At 45.3% G+C, this 23371-nt stretch overlaps 1 protein-coding gene across 2 annotated transcripts; it reads left to right on the top strand.

The window, feature by feature from the left end:
- The first annotated feature begins 3199 nt into the window (after positions 1 to 3199).
- Positions 3200 to 23371, top strand: LOC122946772 (complement C2-like). Of its 2 annotated transcripts, XM_044306575.1 has the most exons (18): positions 3200 to 3357; positions 5885 to 6100; positions 6507 to 6689; positions 8343 to 8516; positions 8709 to 8795; positions 10745 to 10878; positions 12431 to 12566; positions 12652 to 12789; positions 13489 to 13578; positions 13669 to 13806; positions 13902 to 13993; positions 14304 to 14415; positions 16196 to 16343; positions 19308 to 19384; positions 20273 to 20382; positions 22053 to 22164; positions 22543 to 22598; positions 22938 to 23371. In XM_044306575.1, the coding sequence occupies exons 1-18, from the start codon at positions 3273 to 3275 to the stop codon at positions 23127 to 23129; spliced, it is 2280 nt and encodes a 759-aa protein (XP_044162510.1). In that variant the 5' UTR covers positions 3200 to 3272; the 3' UTR covers positions 23130 to 23371. The 2 variants fall into 2 exon arrangements, with proteins under 2 accessions (XP_044162510.1, XP_044162511.1); XM_044306576.1 differs by lacking the exon at positions 5885 to 6100 and having other exon boundaries at positions 3216 to 3357.

The following is a 23371-nucleotide window of genomic DNA, read 5'->3' as shown; positions in this document are numbered from 1 at the left end:
GACGACCCCCCAACTTTTCCAGTTAAAATATAGGGTTTGGGGCGTACTCGCCGTATAAGACTACCCCTCCAACGCTATTTACTTTGGCATCTAGATCTGCAGGTAATTGTTGTGCAAGTTTCGTCTTTTGCCCCAGCACCATATGACGCCTTTCCAGGAATCTAGTACGGGGTACAGCGGCCGTACATCTGTCGCTGTGATCGGGTTATATTGGGCCACTGAAGTGCAAACAAACGTCTTTTATATCGTGTCACTACACAACCGTTTTGGCGATGCTCATTCACCATGTCTGCTACGTTCTGGCCAACGTGGGGGGCCTCTTCTTAGTGCACACTTACCCCCTGGCATACTCTCTAATGCTTTTTCATTTGCTTTCCGATCCCGAACCATCTTTTCTGTTACTCCATATTGTCTCGCAGCAGCGCAGTTATTATGTTCCATGGCAAAGATTACAACTTTATGTTTGAACCTGGCTTCATATTTCTTTCTTCTTGCTGGTAGAGCCATGATGGGGTCTTGACTGTTAGCCATATGTATGCTGTACTGTATGTACTGGTGCTGTACTGTATGTACTGGTGCTGTACTGTATGTACTGGTGCTGTACTGTATGAACCGGTACAGATACCGGTGCTGTACTGTATGTACTGGTGCTGTACTGTATGTACTGGTGCTGTACTGTATGAACCGGTACAGATACCGGTGCTGTACTGTATGTACTGGTCCTGTACTGTATATACTGGTGCTGTACTGTATGTAGATACCGGTGCTGTACTGTATGTACTGGTGCTGTACTGTATGAACAGGTACAGATACTGGTGCTGTACTGTATGTAGATACCGGTGCTGTACTGTATGAACAGGTACAGATGCTGGTGCTGTACTGTATGTACTGGTGCTGTACTGTATATACTGGTGCTGTACTGTATATACTGGTGCTGTACTGTATGTAGATACCGGTGCTGTACTGTATGTACTGGTGCTGTACTGTATGAACAGGTACAGATACTGGTGCTGTACTGTATGTAGATACCGGTGCTGTACTGTATGTAGATACTGGTGCTGTACTGTATGAACAGGTACAGATGCTGGTGCTGTACTGTATGTACTGGTGCTGTACTGTATGAACCGGTACAGATACCGGTGCTGTACTGTATGTACCGATACCGGTGCTCTACTGTATGTACAGATACCAGTGCTCTACTGTATGTACCGATACCAGTGCTCTACTGTATGTACAGATACCAGTGCTCTACTGTATGTACCGATACCGGTGCTCTACTGTATGTACAGATACCGGTGCTCTACTGTATGTACCGATACCAGTGCTCTACTGTATGTACAGATACCAGTGCTCTACTGTATGTACAGATACCAGTGCTCTACTGTATGTACAGATACCAGTGCTCTACTGTATGTACCGATACCAGTGCTCTACTGTATGTACCGATACCAGTGCTCTACTGTATGTACAGATACCGGTGCTCTACTGTATGTACCGGTGCTGTACTGTATGTACCGATACCGGTGCTCTACTGTATGTACAGATACCAGTGCTCTACTGTATGTACAGATACCGGTGCTGTACTGTATGTACAGGTACAGATACCGGTGCTGTACTGTATGTACCGATACCGGTGCTGTACTGTATGTACCGATACCGGTGCTGTACTGTATGTACCGATACCGGTGCTGTACTGTATGTACCGATACCGGTGCTCTACTGTATGTACAGATACCGGTGCTGTACACCAAACTTCATTAGAGATCCGCCGTTCCAACATTAGAATTGGCTGAAGTGCAGAGGCTCCTGCTTCCCCTTGCCTTCCCTCAGAATCGCCAATCTAACCTAGTATACAACCAGCCAATCACGGCAAGCGATGTACCGGTATTTTCTGTGCACACTGCATACAAAGCCTGCTTGGATTGGGTGGGTCAGCGGTAGTACGCAATGTGATACTGCCGGCATGAGAAAACCACTGAGAGCAGGGAGAGGCGGCTGCTTCAGGAGCGGCTGGCCGGGATGCAGCGCACAGTGGCTCAGCTAGAGGGCGCCTGTCCCTGAAGCTGGAGAAGGACAGTTTCAGCACGCCGTATACCGGCATATAAGACGACCCTCGGCATATAAGACGACCCCCGACTTTTCTGAAGATTTTCATGTGTTAAAAAGTAGTCTTATACGCAGGAAAATACAGTAGTTCGGCCTGTCATCCTGCAAGTTGATCCAGAGAAAGGCAAAAAAAAAAAAAAAAGAAGGGGGAAAGAAAATTCCTTCCCGACTCCAATCAGGCATCAGAATAACTCCCTGGATCAGCGCCCCCTCTCTAGTAGCTATAGCCTGTAATATTATTACACTCCAGAAATACATCCATCCCCTCTTGAATTCCTTTATTGTACTCACTGTCACCACCTCCTCAGGCAGAGAGCTCCATAGTCTCACTGCTCTTACCGTAAAGAATCCTCTTCTATGTTTGTGTACAAACCTTCTTTCCTCCAGACGCAGAGGATGTCCCCTCGTCACAGTCACAGTCCTGGGGATAAACAGATGATGGGATAGATCTCTGTACTGACCCCTGATATATTTATACATAGTTATTAGATCTCGCCTCAGTCGTCTTTTTTCTAAAGTGAATAACCCTAATGTTGATAATCTTTCAGGGTCCTGTAGTTGCCCCATTCCCGTTATTACTTTAGTTGCCCTCCTCTGAACCCTCTCCAGCTCTGCTATGTCTTCCTTGTTCACAGGAGCCCAGAACTGTACACAGTACTCCATCTGAGGTCTGACTAGCGATTTGTAAAGTGGTAGGACTATGTTCTCATCACGGGCATCTATGCCCCTTCTGATGCAACCCATTATCTTATTGGCCTTGGCAGCAGCTGCCTGACACTGGTTTTTGCAGCTTAGTTTGCTGTTCACAAAAATTCCTAGGTCCTTTTTTCATGTCAGTGTTACCCAGTGTTTTACCATTTAGTATGTACGGGTGACTTGCATTATTCCTTCCCATGTGCATTTGTCAGTGTTAGACCTCATCTGCCACTTCTCTGCCAAAGCCTCCAATCTCAAACCTAATATCTCAGCTTCTCGACAGATTGCAATTTTTTGAACTTTTCCCTGAATACTGTAACTAGAGCTGATTCCCTATGGGGCAATACTGGTTACTTCTGCATCTCCCTTCCCTCCTGTGGCCTCCGCCTCCCTGGAGGTGTAGTCTGGGCTGCACTCTGCTCATCACCCTGCAGCCCGTGCAGCAGAGCTCAGGAACGGTGAGGACTGAAATGGGGCACAGACGGCAGGCAGAATACCTTTCACTGGGGGGCCTCCTCCAGGTCTTCCTCCTCCTCGGGTTCCTATTTGTTGCAGGTATGGCAAATCCTTACGTTTTACTTGTTACCTTTTGCATGATCATTTTTATTGACCCCCAGATTTCCTGAGAGTACTGCCACATGAGTGTGTGCCATCCAGAAGTACCCCATCAGTGCCCCAGAAATTACCTCCATCTGCCAACCACCTGTCTAGTTGATTTTCTCACTCCTGGCGGGTAGGCTGCGGAATTTGCCGTCCGGATTTGCGGGTACTATAGGGAGATCTGGGATGGATCTTTTTTACATCCCGTGTTGGGCAGGGAGGAGGATCTGAGGGGGTTTGGGACCCCCGTTCTAGTGATCTGTGCGGAACCCCTTTAGAGGTGACTGTCTGACCTCGTTGTATCTGTAAATCCCATAGACCTGAATAGAGACAGCCATACACATGCAGCCACCTCACCGGGATAAAGGGGTCAGGGTCATGATTGGTGGGATCCCAGATAAAGTCATACTTAACAACTCTTCCGGAATGTCTCCCGGAAAAAGGGGAGACCTCCGAGGGATGGAGAATCCCCCAGGTGCCAGAAAAGCAGCCCTAAATGCGTGTGGCACCAGGAAGCCGCATCATCAGACCCCAGCACCCGAACACATACTGAAGGGGCAGTGTGTCACAAGAAAGGGGCATGCCCTGTAAGGAATCTCTTTCACACCAGCGAATTGTCCGTCCGGATGCGATGAGTGTAGTGAACGCACATTTCCACGGGTCTGTGCACATGACGTTTTTCACACATCATCGTTCAGGTAAAATCGCAGCATCTTCTATAGTGTGCGTTTTTCCTGCAGCCCCGGCCCCGTAAAAATGAATAGGGCTTGCATTAAAAACGGAAGACATCCGGATGCAATGCTGATTCAACCTGCGTGCAAAACCATCAGTTTTTTTTCTGAACAGATATTAACACATTCTATGCGTCAATGCAATATAAAAAATACAAAAAATCTCCGTCACTGCACTCTGGAACGTCTCAGGTGCAACTTCTGAAAAGTTGCCAAGTATGGATTTAGGACATCTACCTACTGGAAATGCTATAAATGTCCGTGGAGGGAAAACTCATTTAAAGGGGGTTATCCCATGATCATATAGTACAAAGCTAGAGATCTCCCTATTCATTGCTGCAATTGCTCTGCTAGATTTATATCAAGCTGGCAGCTTAGGAGGTGTGCCCTTTCTGCTGCAGCTCTCTTCCTATCACAGCTTAGGAGGCGTGCCCTTTCTGCTGCAGCTCTCTCCCTCTCACAGCTCAGGGAGCATGGCCTTTCTGCTGCACCTCTCTCCCTCTCACAGTTGAGTCAGCATGCCATTTCTGGTGCAGCTCTCTCCAGATCACAGCTTAGGAGGCGTGCCCTTTCTGCTGCAGCTCTCTTCCTATCACAGCTCAGGGAGCATGGCCTTTCTGCTGCACCTCTCTCCCTCTCACAGTTGAGTCAGCATGCCATTTCTGGTGCAGCTCTCTCCAGATCACAGCTTAGGAGGCGTGCCCTTTCTGCTGCAGCTCTCTTCCTATCACAGCTCAGGGAGCATGACCTTTCTGCTGTACCTCTCACAGTTGAGTGAGCATGCCATTTCTGGTGCAGCTCTCTCCAGATCACAGCTCAGGGGTTGTGTCCTTTGTGCTGCAGCTTTCTCTTTATCACAGCTCAGGGGTTGTGTCTTTTCTGCTGCAGCTCTCTGCCTGTAACTGTCACAGCTTCGAACAGTAGATACAGCTGGTGGCAGTTGAAGGATGGAACTGAGCCTGTGCGTCCGCGTCTTACTAAAGTGGACGGATAGCTAAGAAAGAAAAAAAAACAAAACAGCAGTTGGTGCTATACAGATACATTTTAACTCAGTGGCCTTGCTAAATTTTTAATTATATGCAATTACAAAAGTAGTCAAATCCAGGTACTGGTTAGAAAAAAAGATTTTTTTTCATTGGACAACCCCTTTAAATAAAATGTGTATCCACAACCTTAACTCCGTCATAAAGGGGTGGGTTCTTTTCTAGCCATATAGCTACAACTGGAGGGCAGTAGGGTGCAGCATTTACCAAGCACTGGCTAGACCCGAGTAAAGACACTTACTGCATCCTATGCAAGGCCTAAAAGAAGGGTGACCACTAACACTCAATATGGCTGACACTGCTGCTTCCAAAGGGGTTGTCATCCAACTTTTCTGGTTGCAAAGTGCTAGATCCGCAGTTCCCAAATTATTTCATAATTTATTAGGATTTTAGAATGTTGAATTTATTTGCTCCTTGTTGAAAAAACCCTCAGCTTACACATGTCCATAGGTACCATGGACCCAGCACATGGTAAAGGAGTGTCCTTTTGGTATTCACTGGACAGGTATGTGTCAGCACATGGGTATACGTCACTACACCCCAATATATCCGGCGTAACATAAAAAATGAAGAAGAAAAACGAGATACAAACAGAACCAAAGGACTTAGGACAAGTAACCAGTTCCAGTTCCATGTATGGGCACCATGTGATGTTTGAAATGTTTTTACTATTCTCTTATAATCCTATATCTCTACTATCTTCCACAGCTTGTGAACCAGAAATTCAGTGCTCCCAAGATTTTGGCACCAAAACCGCCACTGTAGTCCTCACAGATGGATTGAATATGGGAAGCACCGCCAGATTCCTGTGCTCCTCGGGGTATTATCCCTGGCCACAAAGCAGCCGCATGTGCCAAGCACATGGCAGATGGACAGATATAAGAAGCAGCTCTGGCAAGAAGATAAAAGAAATATCATGTAAAAGTGCGTACTAAATGAGTAGAAGGTAGTCCCAGAGAGAAACTGCCAAAGAAGAAGTAATATCATTGATTTTTCCTATGGATAGTATGTGGGATGGTAATGGGCACCATAATGGGGACAACACACTTACTAGATAGAGATGGATTCATAAATGGTTTCGATCCCCATTTCATCACATTGGCATTGGTCACAAAGTTGACATGGCAGTGCCACTTTATCAGATATGACTATAAAGAATTGTGATGGGTAATTATGACTAAGTGAAAGGGACTGCCATGGGTACCTACATAACCCCATGAATGTCACCTACTGTACGTGAATTGGCCTGACTAGTTATGACTATTTGTCTATAATGATAGCCTTCATGCAAATGTGCCTTCCACTTTTAATCCTGTTGTATTATTTTCAGAAATTAAATGCCCCAACCCCACTACATTTGAAAATGGAGACTTCAGCCCTAAAGGACCTTTTTATGTAGACTCCAATATTACCTTCATGTGTAACGACGGTTACATTCCCAGGGGATCCATGGTGAGAACATGTATGGAAAATGGAAAATGGAGTGGAGATACAGCAATCTGTGACGATGGAGGTGAGTGTGCGGATATTATAGGCTAGTCTTGGACATGGAGAAAAAAAACTCACTGAAAAAAGTGGCCTAAACGGGTGGAAATGCTCCAAACCCAAACACTGTATCGTGTCTATAACCGGGGGAGCAATTCCTCTGCATGTAACGGCAATCCCCAGCAAAAACGTGTACAATGGAGGATGCCGGGGCGGACCGCATGCACCGCAAGTCTTGTACATGGATAAACTTACAAAACATATACAGAAAGAGCAGATTAAAGCCCCCCCCTCCCCTGAGATTATTCCAAAAACAGCACCACTCTTGTCCAAGGGCTGTGTATGGTCATTTCCACTTAAAAGGGTTGTCAAATTTACTTATTTTTAAGGATGGGAATAATACAAAAATTTTATACTCACCGTCACAAACCGCCTCAGTTCATTCACTTCGGCTCTCTTCCATCCCGCCGCTGCAGCAGCCATGACATAATGTTTTGTCTGCAGCGATCCCATGTCCATATACCGCACGTGATCACTGCAGCCACGAGGGACTCATTTGCTGCTTGTACCATCAGTATGAATAAGGGAACGTTTTCTCTTGCCTGTGGCTTAGGGATATTCACACCTTGTCTAAGCTCCCAGTTAGGGCGTTTGGCAATTGGAACTGTGTTCATCACATTGTGCCACCCTATGTTCATCAGAGTCCCATTCATGACCCTCCATCATGGCACTCTTACTGGATCCGATTCCTTGCCTGGCTCTAGCACAGTAACTGCCCGAGTATCTCCTCCCTCGGAGGATGTCTCAAACTGCTTGTAGGCTTCACTCTGCGGCTCTGGTAACCTCCCTTTGGATTGGCACCAGGCCTCACTTTTCTTGCCGGGTCTGCCTCTCTCTAGACCCCGTAGGGTCACTTTCACTACCTTGACGAACTCCTGCCCAAAAAGAACACACACACACGTTTATATTATATATGGAAAATCACGATCTGGTGGTGTTACAGCAGAGTTTAACGATAACAGAGGGGTTTTCTCAATAAGAGTTTTAGCACACGCACCTTTATCATTAGGGGGACAATTAAACCGGGAGGATAGGCAGCACCGCACTTCGCAACCCACCAGTCTCCTCAATTGAAGCTCAACTCTCTATAACTTACTGCCCACAGATTGGACTGAAAATTCAACGTGACAGGTTCCCTTTAAAGGGGTTATCCCATGACTAATGTAAAAAATGAAAATCAGACATCATATAGGACACGACAATCTCTTTTAACAAAGCTAGAAGCAGCCCTGTACCTCACATGAATCCAAAGATCTCCCCATTCATTGTCCAATTACTCTGCTATTCTGCTGCAGCTAAGGGAGCGTGTCCATCCTGCTTCAACTCTCTCCCTATCACAACTCACAAGGCAGTTGAAGGATCAAATATCAAAATGTAGAATATTTTTTTTGTGGGATAACCCCTTAAAGTTATTTAGAATTTTAGATCCAGTTAGGTTGGTTGGATTGCAATATAGTCAAGGAACATACCTGGGCGCTTAGAGGTGCATAGTGGAGACAGTATGTAAGGAGCAAAGTCAAAAATGTGGTGACCTTCTTAATAATTCTAAGATTGAGATAAATACATAACAGAGAATATCATGGGAGATAATGATATTGGGATTGTATCTTGTACCCTACAGTGGGCCACTGTCCTGATCCAGGTTTACCACCGGGAGCAATGAAAACAGGTGTTCGATATGACGTGGGCTCAAGTGTCTCATACAGATGTGACAGCAACCTTATTCTGATAGGATCATCAAAAAGAACGTGTCTAGAGAGCAGGCGATGGAGTGGAACCGAGGTCACCTGTCAATGTGAGTACTGAGCACAATGTCTAACCTTTCATCTTCACCCATCATCACGACCACCCATTATATCCTTCTCTGTGGCTTTTGGGACACTTATCCCATTTTGCTTTTACTCATGGTAGACATCAGATCTACATCTTATATAGCATAGCATTTAGGGCTGCTCATAATGGATGGTTTTCTCTTTCTTCGACCCAGATCCTTATACATTTGACCTCCCGGAGGAAGCTGGAGAGTACTTTGCAGGGTCACTCTCTGGAATCTTGAAGACTTCTGAAAAGAAATGTAAGTTGTCTATTGCCCAAGTTGCACCAGGTAAAGAGAAACCAGTGGTGTCCTGGTTGATGGGCCTATTTCTGAAATAGAAAGTGATCGGCCTTGCCCTCTCTATCATCATAGTTTGTTTATTATTTGTCTTTGATGCAATCTGGCCTTTGAACATTCCCATCCCCATCTAGGAATGCCATCAGGAGGGGGGATTTTGTACAAGACTGACTGTTGAATAAGTTATAACAGCAGAAACTGTGACACAATGAGAAAGGGGTTTGCACCCCCCAGCTCTGCCATTGCCACCCCAACATTCTGTTGCTTGTGGTGAGGCCTTCATAGTAAGGTATAGAAATGTGTTTCCTCAAATTTCCAGATATGACAATGAGGTTTAAGACCAACTGGTAACACCACAAGTCAAATAACCTGTTTGGATTAGAGTTTGGTGCCTCTGAAAGCCACAGCCCATGTGTGCGGCACAATAAGAACACCATACTGATTGAATTATTTTAAGAGTGTATATATCCATGAGTTGCTTCTTTGTATGATGTTCTCTTGGTCTCCTACAACTACCACCAGTAGACCATATGCCCTGGGTCGTGAAATATATTTTTACAGACATGTCAGAAGATATAGTCATAGTGACTGATAGGTGACATTCTCTTTCCTTTCTTCTCCATCTGGCCCAGACCACCACGATTACTTCTCCTGATGGCTGCAGAGTTTGTTGTCGAGACATCTCTGGCACCCCACTTCTTCAACCATACCTAGCGTCTACATCAACACAAATAAATTCAGACCCCAGAATAAATACAGTCCCACAAATAAATATACGCCCCCCTCCAAGCAAATACAGACCTCAGACCTACTAAATTTTTACATTCCTCACACCATACCTTCCTAAATAAATAGAGAGCCCCTAAGTAAATACTGACTCCCAAAAAAGACCATCTAAATACAGACCCGGACCAGACAACTTAAAAAAGCAGACCCCAGACCCTCTAAATACATAGGGCATATCACCTAACAAAGTCAGACCCTAGATCCCCTAAATAGTGATCCTAGACCAGACCCCCTAAATTAATACAGGCCATAGAACAGAACCACACACCATAACCTCCCCTGCCTCCTGGCTGTGCTCCCCTTTAGCTTCAGGACCAGAATGAAGGTCCTCAAGTAGCAGTAGGACCTGCACGCATATAGTAATAGTGTATAGTGACCATACACAGGTCCTTCTGTAGGTTCTGTTGATCATTGCACCATGCAGGTTCGTTGCAATTTTTGCCATGATTTGCAGCAAAACAGCAATAAAGTTGCAAAATGTATAGTCTATGGACCCAGGATCATTGCCCAAAACAGTTTTATTGTGTTTGTTCTTTTTTAAACGTGATTCGCAGCAAAAGCCGCAAATAAAATCACAATGTGCATCAACTGTATTCTGTAATCTACCACCGCTTGTAACAGAGTTTTCACATACTCTAAATAGTATATAACGCTGTCGACATTGATTGACTGCATTCAGGCCAATCATGGTATGAATACCCCCACTAGCAACAAGTCAGACTAAACTGGTCGGGGATTAAAATTGGCCGTATTCAGACTATCATGCCTTACACGTGCCATTTCAGTCAACAGAGGATGAAATGGTTAACCAAGGCGACCACATTTGAGGTCATAGGCCATCGTGTGCAGTTATTCCTACTATTTTTTCGAAGCGTTCTTCGAGCTGACCGATTTCAGTCTTGTGATGGCCAGCTTTAATCTAGACAATGCAGAACACTGTGCTCACAGTCTGGAAAAGCTAGGGAAAACTATAATGGCAGCCAGTAGAGGGGGTCGTATCGTATCTGTTACTTATAAGGATACCAATGTAAATAATACTGACTCTCTATTTCCATTGAAGAGGCCAATTATTCACCAATCCTCCCGAAACCATAAATCAAAATCTATGATTTATCTGTTTGCAGTAAGTGCGGGGAGAACAGTGAAGATAAGGAAGGATGGGATTCTCAATGTGTATATTCTTTTGGATGCCTCTAAAAGTGTTGGAGAAAACACCTTTAATATTTTCAAGACATGTGCGGAGATTCTTGTCAGCAAGGTTTGTTACCTGAACTAATGACAAGCTGCGGCATGCTGTACAGAAATTATAGAATTAATGTATTATGAAATAACCATACCATTCCACATAATAGTGTCCTATAGTACTCAAATAACAGTGGTATAAAGTATCAGTGTAATAGGCTCAAGACGACCTGCAAGAGAGGAGGCTCTATATAGTGGTACACCAGGTGCCTCCTGCTTTTTGCTAAACTCCTCTGCAGACACTGACTGGCCGACCCCTGAAAGCTCTGGCTGTCTGGACTGATCTGAGGGGAATGAAACCCAAATGCAGGCTCCACTGTCCACTATTCTATTCTAACATAAAGCTGCTGTGTTGTACTCAAAGAACAGTATTAGAGCTCGTTCACAGGAACGTATTTTGTGTTCCGTTTACGGGCCGTTTTTTGCGTTCCGCATACGGTCCACCATTCATTTCAATGGATCCGCATAAGATGCGGACAGCACTCCGTTGCGTGGCCCCGCAAAAATGATGAGTCCTGTCCTATTCTTGTCCGTTTTGCGGACAAGAATAGGCATTTCTATAATAGGCCTCCTGTTCTGTAAATTGCGGAAGGCACATGGGCGGCATCCGTTTTTTTGCGGATCGCAAAAAAACGGCACAGTCGTGTGAACGAGCCCTTATACAGTACTAATGTAATACCACAGCAGGCACTAGGATGTAGGTTTGAGATGACCTGCTATAGAGGAAATTGAGAGGAAGCCATATGTAGTGGTGCCTCCTGCTTTTTGCTTAACTTCTCTGTAGACATGTGTCACTGCTAACTTAGCTAATTCTCACACTGACTGGGTATTCTGTGCAGGCTCTGGCTGTGGTGTCATGGCCCATATGGACGTGATGCAACCCACATTTAGGCTCCTCTGCTGCACTCTCTCCTCTATGCCCTGCCTAACACACACACATCATACAGGATAGTGTCTTACATCAGCCTCTGCCCATTTCCTGTATTTCCCAAATCTCTTCACCCAGGAACCAGTTTATCCCATGTATCTGAACAACCTAAAGTAATTTCCAGACAGACAAGATGTCATCCAGAATTTTTTTTTTTATCACTCCACCCACCCAGTGGGACCTGTGGAGAGATCTATACCTACCTGCTCCATTCAGGCTCCGTCACTCCCAGGATGTCTTTACCGGACTTCCGGTCCCTGTTTGTAAACTTTTTGCATAGAAGGGGTCATTTGCGCTGTTGCAGCTATCGACTGGCTTCAGCAATGACAAGTCTCTAAGTGGCAGGTGACCCATAAGTGATGTGCCGCTTTGGGACATGTCACTGCTGAGGCCAGTCATTGGCAGCAGCACCACACGTGACCCCATCCATGTGGAAGTTGACAAGCGTAAACTGGAAGTCCAGTGTGGACAGTCTGGGAGCCAGGTCGCTGGGACGGAGTGTTGGGAAGCAAAGGTCCCGCTGGGTGGAGGAACAAAAAAAACAAACAACCAAACAACTCCTTTAACCCTGCAAAGTACAATAATGAGAGAACTACATTACAGATCTGCGGCAACTCCACCTCTGTTCTTGTCCTTCTAGCTCGGGGACTTTGACATGAAGATTGAGTTTGCGGTGATATCTTTTGCCACGCAACCTAAAATCATCGTCAGCATTTCTAATAGTGATGACTCTGAAGATGTGGTGGAGCGCATTGAAGAGGGGCTCAAATACAGCGGTGAGTAACGCCCCATGCACATCTAGGGAAAATAATCACAACTGAGATTTTTAGCAGCTCTGTTTTTCCTTCACCTTGACTCTAGATCACAAGGACAAGTCCGGGACTAATACCTACGCCGCTCTGGAAGAAGTGCAGAAGATGATGTCGCTTCAGGAGGAGCTCTATAAGAACGCAACCGTGTGGAATTCTATTCACCACGTCATTGTACTGTTGACCGACGGTGAGACATGAGGAATGTTCTACCATAGAGACAGGCCACACCACTTTTATGGGAGCCAAGAAGTCTGGGGGGTCCCGCTTAAAAAAATATCCTATGGTATATAGGCACAAAGGGTTTGGAACATCTGGTGGCCGGCTTTGTGCTAGGAACCAGTTCCTCTCACGTGGTGCCCTCTAGGACGAGCAACATCAGTCGATAATACATGGCCGGACCTGCAATTTCAGTATAGTGGATGCCACTGTTGACAGAGAATAGAAGGATCAGGCATGTTGGATTCAATATTCCCCATCATGATCCTTTTCTCTGAAGGAAGATCATTAGCTTGTAGGCTCAGACAAACCAGGAGGTTCATTCTATAGAGGCAGGGGAGATAAGGGCCCCGAAAACAGAGCCTGAGAGAGGCTAACAATCTGAAGGAGGTGGAAACCTCCCCGCAACCCTGTGTATAAACAACCTGGCCCAGTGGTTTGTTGGTGTCCCCTTGTTAGGAATGAGTATGTGCACTCAGGACACATACCCCCGACCCCACCAGCTGCTCCCCCTTCATTTCAGAAGACCGTGCGCCCCCCCCATAGTGGCAGTATCCCCTTCATTGCTGGCGTATCTCAGGGCTGCACTGCGTCTTGTTAGGACTCATCCTCTCCGGCCTTCAGATCAGCTTATAAAATTTCACATCATCTACGTCACTGGTATTCACAGGAAAAGCCAATATGGGCGGCCGACCAGCGCTGATGATAAAGAAGATCAGGAATTACCTGAACATCGAAGACAAAAGAGAAGACTACCTAGGTTAGATTGGTCTATCTATCTATCTATCTATGTTGACGTTTGAAGCAGATACTCACTTTATCATTCTTGTAATTTTCTCTCTTTTTATAGATGTTTATGCATTTGGCGTTAGTGGTGATGCAGATAAGACTGAGCTAACTGAATTGGCCTCTCAGAAGGAGGATGAAAAACATGTTTTTGTCTTGGAAACTGCAGAAGACATGATAACTACTTTCCAGAAAATTATAGGTACATTGCTGAAAATCTAATATCTCTCATACCTATCTCATATCTATCTATCTATCCAAAACATCTGAGATCTGTTGATTTTTTTTCCTCTCCAGATATTAAAGATTATGGAGAAATGTGTGGCCTGAATGAAGAGACTTCAGAGTCTAAGAAAAGCTTTCATCATCCTTGGAACGTGAAGATTAAGGTGAGTGGAGAATCTCCATCATTTCTGTAGGACGTCATCTTTGTATCGGCAGGGAATGAGTCCCGGGGACCATCTTGTCCCTGTTGATTGGTAACAATGGTGACAGAGGGTCCGGATAAACAAGACAATGGTATTTTCCAGCCCCTGACGGGCACTTCTTCAGTGGGTGGACCTTGTTCTGTTGTCTTGTACCAGTCGAACATCTAATAGAATGGCGCCCACCACCTGAGACCCCTCACGACCCTGCCGTATACTGTGGAGCTTCCGTGGATACGATCATTCCTCTGTATATATCTATTCTCTTTCCTAGGCTCACTCCACAAGCCCGTGCTTTGGGTCTCTCATCTCCAGCAGCTGGGTCCTTTCCGCAGCTCATTGCTTTTCGAACTTCGATACGTCAGATAAATACACGTTCTATATCGGTGAGTAGATGTGTTGGTTTTAAAATTGCCTTCTAGCTATACAATGTCTCAGTAGTGCAGCCTCAGGCTCTGGGCTTATAAATTCAAACAACTATATTGTAGCATAAAAGTAAAGTATTACAAACGGTTTTCATAATGTTAATGCTCACTATTATGATTTAGGCTACTTTCACACCCACGTTTTGGCTTTCTGTTTGCGAGATCCATTAAGGGCTCTCACAAGCGGTCCAAAACGGATCAGTTTTGCCCTAATGCATTCTGAATGGAAAAAGATCCGCTCAGAATGCATCAGTTTGCCTCCGTTCAGTCACCATTCTGCTCTGGAGGCTGCCTGCAGCGTTTTTCTGTCCGCCATGTGGTGCGGAGCAAGACGGATCCGTCATGAACACCATTGAAAGTCAATGGAGGACGGATCCGTTTTCTATTGTGTCAGAGAAAATGGATCCATCCCCTTTGACTTACATTTTGTGCCAGGACAGATCAGTTTTCTCTGACACAATAGAAAACGGATCCGTCCTCCATTGACTTTCAATGGTGTTCATGCCGGATCCGTCATGGCTATAGAAGACATAATACAACTGGATCTGTTCATGACGGATGCATGCGGTTGTATTATTGTAATGGAAGCGTTTTTTGCAGATCCATGAGTGTGAAAGTAGCCTTAGGATTTATAGAGTGAGCCTGTGGCCTAACAAGGGTCCCCAGAGCTGTCCAGAACAATCCCGGTTAGGGCATACCTCATGCTTCCCAATCCTCACGAAACGTCCCGAAGGTCCAGAAAAATGAAGACACGTCCCAGATAAGTTGGCAAATCTCCCTGGTCCTTCACAGAGGGGTGCTTGCTCCCAAACTGTATGTGATGCCATAGTGCTACATCATCAGCTCCTGTGCCCCAACAGTGCGTCACCTGTTGAATTAGGACATGGCAAGTGGCACCTAGAGGACCTCCCAGAGGGTAACTATAGAGGGTTAGCAAGCATGGCATACCTGCAGTCCCATAGACTTTAAATGGAGCAGCAGTTCCCATGCTCAACTGCCCTTCCAATAATACAGGGAACATGGAACCCCCATTCTCCCGATTTTTGGGGGTTCCTAGTAGTCGGACCTTTGCAGACCACAAACTTATTGCCTGTCCATTCTGAAACAACCCCATTATTAAAGAGATTTTCCAAGACAACATACCAGATGGCCTAGTCAGAGTTTGGCTCCCATCACCCAAGGCAATCACATGACTGAAAGGGTTGTGATGATCCTTGCACAAGTCCGTACCTTAAAGGGGTTGTCTCATCTCGGACATTGATGGCGTATCGCTAGGAACTCCCATAGCAGTGAATGGAGAGCACCCGTACATGAACAGTGTACTCTCCTTTACTTCAGGGGCCCAGTTCTGGAGATAAGAGCGGGTCCCAGAGGTGGGACGTGCACCTATATGACTTTGATTAAAAGTGTCCTAACAATGAGATTGGCCAACTCCTTGGCTCCTGGTCTTAAGATGGAGTACGAGGCACAGCCACTATCAAAGCTACTGAGCTATGTCTGGTAAACAATGAATATGGCGCATGGTGGAACACTGCAGCTCTTTAGTCTTCTGATCGGTGGGGTGTCGGAAGCCAAACGACCAATAATCTGATACTGATAGCCCGGAAAATGCTTTGAAGGTCAAAATTGGCTGTAGTTCCCCTTTAAGGCCTGCTCAACAGGACGGAGTTCTGCATAACAGTTTATGAGGTTATCAGCCAGCCTAAGACCCTCCATAATGCATTTATCTCATGTCTCACAGGTGAAGAGCAATACAAAGCAGAACAAATTTTTATCCATGACTGCTTCAACATGAGCCGTAAAGTGGGTAGAGGGCTACCTCAGGATTTCGACTACGATGTGGCTCTTGTAAAACTAACTACGAAAGTGAAATTCTCCAAGAGTGCCAGGTAGGCCCTGTCTTCCTGTAAATACAACTAAGTATCCATCTCCTCAGTTAAAATGAGCAGTGTTGTTCCTACCATAGTGTTATGGGGCCCCGCAGTGAACTGCTTCCTCTTACAATAGAGGCTACCTGCAGCCGCCACTAGAGGGAGCTCACTATATAGAGAGTTATACATAAATCCATAAGTCCTATCCAGATAAACATCAACTGACTGGTTAATGGCCAGAGGATGGTTGCCAGAAGAAGAGATACAGGAAAGCCTAGGAAGAACTTCTGAATAATATTGTTGGTTGAAGCCATTTTTGGAAGGAAACCCGGAACAGTTCTTAATATCAGACAATCTGGACAAATTTTAAAGGTAGAGATCCCTAGAAGATAATGCTTGTATTTCTCCCACTCTCTTAGCTGAGGTAATTGCTACTAACAAAAATGGTCTTACAGGTAAGTAGACGTAGACCTATTTTCTGCAAAGGCTCAAATTAGGTTTCTGACAAATGCTTTAGAACTAAAGAGAAACCAGGGCATGGTGGCTAGCACTGCTGCCTTGCTGCGCTGGGGTCCTAGGTTTGAATCCGACCAAGGAGAGCATCTGCATGGAGTTTGTATGTTCTCTCCATGTTTGCGTGGATTTACTCCGGTTTCCTTCCACACTCCAGAGACATACTGATAGGGAACTTAGATTGTGATCCCCACTTAGGATCACAAGCAATGATAATGGCTGTAGAGCTCTGCAGAATGTGTCAGTGCTATATAAGGGAGTAAGATAAATAAGTCATCCTTTAGAAACTTCAAGATTGTTTCCAACTGTCGTCCGGAGGGGTTACTAATATGGAAGAGAACAAGAAGGAATATCGCCCAACCATTCTCTCGACTACAGGACTCTATAAGCTGTAGTAGACAGAACAACATTTTTAGACCTGAGGTGCAGAATATCTAGAGGAATATCGAGCACAAATTCAGAAGACAGCTTTATATTTGAAACACTATCCAAAATTTCTTCTCTAGAGACTCCTTCCTGAAGATCCTTAGAAAGCCGGCCGAGCCGCATTCCTAAGGTCCAAGCTATGGGAACAGCAGATAAGACCACTCTACAAAGGCTGAAGAAGCATGGAGGAGACACTCAACTTTGTGATGCATAGGATCCAGAGGAGAAAACTGATTTCTTAGAACGAAGGATGTTCTGTGATCCCATTATAGCCAAAGGATCCAGCGGGCTTCTGAACTCCCCCCCCCCCCCCCCCCAGTGATCCACACACAGTTGGTTCCGGTAGGCAAACTCTCCTAACTCGTAGGTGCATACATCAGCAGAAACCCTTACCTGCAGATGGGCTCCACTGACATCAGGGACACCGCCGAACACAGGCTCCTTGGCTAAGCAGGGGGTGAGAGTGCACGCTCCTGGGATTCTGCAGCTTAAACAAAAAAGAACTAAACCTAGAAGGAGAAACACTGTCTTGTGCCCTTGCCGGTCTTATATGGGGTTAGGCTAGGTCTACACGACGACATGTGTCGCGCGACACATAGGGCACAACTACACTGCAACATGTGTCGCGCGACAATTTTTATAATGATAGTCTATGGTGTCGCACTGCGACTGCGATGCAACAGTCGCAGAAACATCCATTTCAAATGGATTTTTTGCGACTGTCGCGTTGCAGTCGCAGCATGTCACAGTGCGACACCATAGACTATCATTATAAAAATTGTCGCGCGACAAATGTCGTCATGTAGACCTAGCCTTAATGGGGGTGAGGGTACTGATTAATTGGGAAGACTGATTTGGTCTTTTTTTTCTTTTTTCTTCTGTCCTACATGGGAAGAAGGAAAATATTAACCCTTCATGTGCTGCCTGTAGGACGATAGGGAAGTACAATGTAGGCCTCATGAACACGACCGTGTCCATTTTGCAGTCAACAAATCGCATACCCGCAAAATAGGAGTGGTCCGTGTGCCGTCCAGATTTTTCGCGAATTCAAGGTGTGCTCTTTTCGGACATATTTTATCATTTTGCAGAGCGGACATACGGATGCGGACAGTACACGGATGATCCGCGTGCTTTTTGCATCCATATGTCCGTTCCGTAAAATGATAGAACTTGTCCTATACTTGGCCTTCAAAATGCGGACCACGGACCCATTGAAGTTAATTGATCCGGAAAAAATGTAGATGCAACACGGACAGTATCCCTATTTTTTGGCTCTGCAATTTACCACAAAATACCTAGGTTGTGTGCATAAGGCCTTACTGCAACAGAAATTTGAGCGAGGTCCTCTGTACGAACGACTCCTAGGGTTCATTCAGATGTCTGTAGTTCTGGGTCTGCATCCGTTCCACAGTTTTGCGGATGGGACCACAAAAGATGCGGACAGCACACGGATTAGTTCCATTTCACGGCCCCGCAAAGAAGATAGAGCATGTCCTATTCTTGTCTGCCAATCGCTTTTCCATCACAGAGCCGGCCATGAGCAGTCCACAAAATGCAGAACGCACACGGCCGCTATCCTTGTTTTGCGGATCCGCAAAACACTTACAGACGTCTGACTGGACCCCTATTCTGTATTACATGGGCAGTCAGTTATCCAGCTTCCCCCATCACCGGCTTTCCAATTTCTATCAACTTCCCTCCAAAGACTGGTGGTGCTGGAGAGGACACTCCTTACCAATGGCTAGATCACCTTAAAGGTGTTGCCCATGTTCTCCAATCTGTTCTCATCAGAAGGGTCCCCCCAAAGATAATCTGATTACAAATTGTCCTGAGGCTGAGATCTCCAGCAATCATCTCAGCAGCAGGTGTTCAGTTCTTCTGCAGCGCCTCCGCAGATGTATTGAAGCATTACACTGAAATCAGTAAGCGGTCGGCGGGCGTGCTGGGACCTCCAGAGGGACACTCTTTGTAGCTGGTCCCTGGATGGAGCTCGTAAGCATGGGGACATCCACTGATTTATTTATTTTTTCTTGTGTGTGACAGGCCCATCTGTCTCCCCTGTACGGAGCCCGCCAACAGAGCCATGAAAAAAAAGAAAAATGCAAGCTGCAATGAACACCGTAAGGTCTCATCTGTGTGTCCTGACCCTGTAGTGCACAATACGCATACACCCGCTAGCGCATTTAAAGGGGAACTCCACGGTGGTCAGCATTGTCTCTCTGGTTGCCATGGCTACCTCAAGGGCGATGGAAATAAATCTAAGTACTAGGTTACATGTGACATTAGGTTACGGCATTATTGCCTTTTTCTTTTCAGGATGTTGCCATGGCAACCAGAAGGCAATCCTCCATGAGTTGGCTGGAGTTTCCTTAAAGGGACATTCCCATCTAATAAAGTGATAGGATACGCCATCATTTTAAGGTTGGTGGGGATCTGACCTCGGAGCCCCTCACGGTCTTGAGAATGAAGGTTCCGCGGCGATGATTTTGCACAATGTCCCCTTACTGGAGGATGGACCCCGGCCAATCATAAAATGATGACATATTCATGTGCCATCAGTTTATAAGATGAGGATAAGTCTGGATAGAGAAAACCACCAATAAAATGGAGATTCCCTTTAAATGGTAGGCACAGGAAGCCACACATCACCTTGACCTGTAATCCAGATCGTAAAACAGGTATTGCTTCCCCTAATTTTGGGAATGTTCCCAGGTCTACGTTGTCCTCATATTAGTAGCTGTTGGGCCTGAGGCAGACTGGTTGCTAGGGACATGCTGCCTAACAACCTGATGTAAAAGCTTATGGCTGTTAGGCAATGCATCCCTAGCATCCAGATTGACAGTGGATTGGCTCTCAGCTGTCAGCAGATTGGCATCATGCCATGCCAGTCCCCATCCGGTCTTGCAGTAGTAATCAGATTTTTCTAATTATACCTTTGGGTTGAGAACCTATTGGAGGACTAGACTTACATGACATCGTATGTCACTGTGGCCCTTGTATCTTCTCAGGTTCCCTGTTACTGGGTGGCAGCGATGTGCCAGCTGCGTTTCTGTCAAAAGAGGCGCCAAAAAAAGATGATCTGAAAGAGCTGTCCGTCAATATAAAGATAAACAACCTGGTGAGTCCTGATCGGATGTGTGAAATGCCTCCGGCCGCCAGCGTGGGAATAAACTGCTGCGAATGGTGGACACCGGCGATTACTTAAAGGGGTTGTCCGGGTTCAGGGCTGAACCCGGACATACCCATATTAAACCCAGGTAGCCCCCCTGATGCTAGCATCGGAGCATCTCATGCTCCGATGTGCTCCTTTGCCCTGCACTAGATCGGCTCTTTTGTTTACAACAACACGCTTCCGCCCGGCAGTGTGTTCGGTGACGTCACCGACTCTAATGGGCGTGCTTTACTGGCTAGTGCAGCGCTAAAGCCTGTCCATCAGTGCCGGTGAGGTCACCGGGCTTCCTGCCAGCCCCATGGAGAGGTCGGTTCGTCACCAGAACTCCCCTTTAATGCATCTTCATAGCAGTCGGGGCAGCTTCTTCCTAATGCCCTGCATAGACTAAGGTTTAAAAGACGACCCTTCAGCCGCCACTAGGGGGAGCTCACTGAATACTTTGTTATTACTGAAACAGTTCAGAGAGACAAGAGTGTCTTCAGGGGCCAACTTAGTGCAACCCCTGACACCATCAGAACAGAATTTTATTTTTATTTTTTTGTTATGCAGTCTATGGGGTAAGCTATCAGCTGATCACACGTTCAAGTCCCCTAGAGGGGCTTAATAAAAGTGGGAACAAGTGAAAAAAAAGTTTCAAAACAACAAATTATATACCGGTATATATTCTGTGAAGAGCAATTTTCAAGTCTTGCTACAGATTCTAAAAAGGGATTTGGGTCTGGACTTTGACTGGGCCATTCTAACACATGAATATGCCATGATGCTAGGGAGGCTCGTTTCCGTTGCGGCCTGCTACATATACATATATATATATATATATATATATATATACACACACACATACATTTTTTTTCATATAATCCCATTTCTCTACATTAAAAAAACACCTGCATCCCAAAACACCCACAGACATATTTATCAGTAACGGGATAAAAAATCTAAATGGCTGATTCACAATTTTTTTTGTTGCTTTTTGTTGCTTCACCTGCCGAAAAAAATATGAATAAAAAGTGACACACTCCAAAATGGTATCAATAAAAAGTACAGATCACTCCCACAAAAAAAATGAGCCCCGACACATCTCCACAGACTAAGAGAAAAAAGTTATGGGGGTCAGAATATGACTATGAAAAGAAAAAAAAATTCAGTTTTTTTTTTTTTTTTTAAAAGGAAAACTATATACGAAAATAAGAACAAATGTGGTATTGCTGTATTAGTACTGACCCAGAGAATGAAAGGAACAGGTCCGTTTTACCGCACAGGAAACAGCGTAAAAACAAAATCCATAAAAATATAGAAGAATTGCGGGGTGATTTTAACTAATTCTACCCTATTTGCATTTTCATTAGAAATTACTTGTCGTGCAAAAACAAAAATTGCCCTGGTTGATTCAGACCATACACGAAGGAAGTGTGTCCAATAAGGCTGCCCCAAAAAAAATGGCAAAATGAAAAAAAAAAAAATGGCGCAGGCGACATAATACATATGGCATGCTACACCGCGCGGCTAATGTGCTTGCCATTACAAAGGGAAAAAAACACTCACTTCATTTTCAAAAAAGAGCTTCTGCAGCAGCTGGGTTGTCACTAATGACTGTATCCTATTTTATCATCCAGAGAGAAGCCTGTATAGCGGCCATTCGGGACTTCGACAAGTATAAAAACATCGCCCTCCACGATATGGTGTCCCCACGCCACCTCTGTGCACAGGGAGACATGTCTTGTAAGGGTAAGTGTCTCCTCCTGTGATACAAGACGTCTCGGACCCCCAGCTCTCTGATGTGGGAGTATCTGGTAAGAATTGTTTAATCCCCCTGCAGCGCCACCACAGGTGAAATGAAGAACTACATTGTGTCCAATGAGATCAATGGGCTGTCAGTGTAATGCACAGAGGTCTTGGGTCCTCCGGAGCAAGAGGCACTTTTTGTAGCCACTTACCACCCTGATATATTCATAAGGATTGTTAACCCCCCTCTATTAATTCATAATTCTCCAGTAGGACATTTAACCCCTTTATAGCTATGGTCACTGCTGGGAAAAGGTCTGATTTCTAGAAATTAGGGCAGGACTGCTCCTATATGAGCGACTTTATTTTCTTCTCTTACAGGAGAGTCAGGAGGATCTCTCTTTATGGACATCCCGAACAGGAAAAGATACTTCCAGGTAAGATAGAAATGTGCCAATCAGAGGCCTCCTTACATAAATGTCTGCATATGACGCAATCATACAGCTATACTAATAGCACCAACCACATGCAACCCTTTCTCATGATTGGTGGGGGTACCAGCGGGTTAACTCCTATCCTGTGGATAGGGCAGAATGTAATCTATCTGGCATACCCCCTTTAAATAAAATTAAAAAAGATCTGGACTGCCTGTAGTCACCACTAGGGGGAGCTCACAGCCTATTAAAATTATAAGTATGCATTGAACTCAGTAAATCTATACGCAGAGATCTCCCCCTAGAGATAACCTCACTCCCACCATCTTTTCCTTCTCTTAGGTCGGGGTCCTCAGTTTTGGTACATATAACCCTTGCTCTTCTGCTCAAAGGAAAACCTCTTATCCAAGTTACGCTCGGGATTTTTACACTGATGTCCTGGAGGTCCTGCCCTGGCTTCAAAAACATCTCAAAGAAGAATTACAGTTTCAACCAGGAGTAAAGGAGTACAAAGAAGTTGTCTGTCCTACATGACGGGGTATCCAGCCCGGACCTCTGTCTGGTCACACAGTGCCCGCTTTACATGACATTGGTGACCCCTCCCGATCATAAGTAATGTGCTCTCCCAATGTAATATTATTTGCAGATGTGAATCACCATATAGCCTTATTATTTCAGAGTGATGTTCTTCCTGCTTTCTGAATAGAATGCTAAAGTTACAGTGAAGACTGACACAGTATTTTCCAAGAACAACCATTATACAAGTCTGAACTGGG

The sequence above is a fragment of the Bufo gargarizans genome, chromosome 9, assembly GCF_014858855.1.
Source record: "Bufo gargarizans isolate SCDJY-AF-19 chromosome 9, ASM1485885v1, whole genome shotgun sequence".
NCBI classification, from domain to species: domain Eukaryota; kingdom Metazoa; phylum Chordata; class Amphibia; order Anura; family Bufonidae; genus Bufo; species Bufo gargarizans.
This window is presented reverse-complemented; position numbering and strand designations above follow the sequence as displayed.

Coding starts and splice junctions, on each gene's coding strand:
- LOC122946772 (XM_044306575.1), top strand. CDS start 3,273: ATGGGGCACAGACGGCAGGCAGAATACCTTTCACTGGGGGGCCTCCTC. Junction 13,579..13,668: donor CAAAAGAGAAGACTACCTAG/GTTAGATTGGTC, acceptor CTCTTTTTATAG/ATGTTTATGCATTTGGCGTT. Junction 13,807..13,901: donor TACTTTCCAGAAAATTATAG/GTACATTGCTGA, acceptor TTTCCTCTCCAG/ATATTAAAGATTATGGAGAA.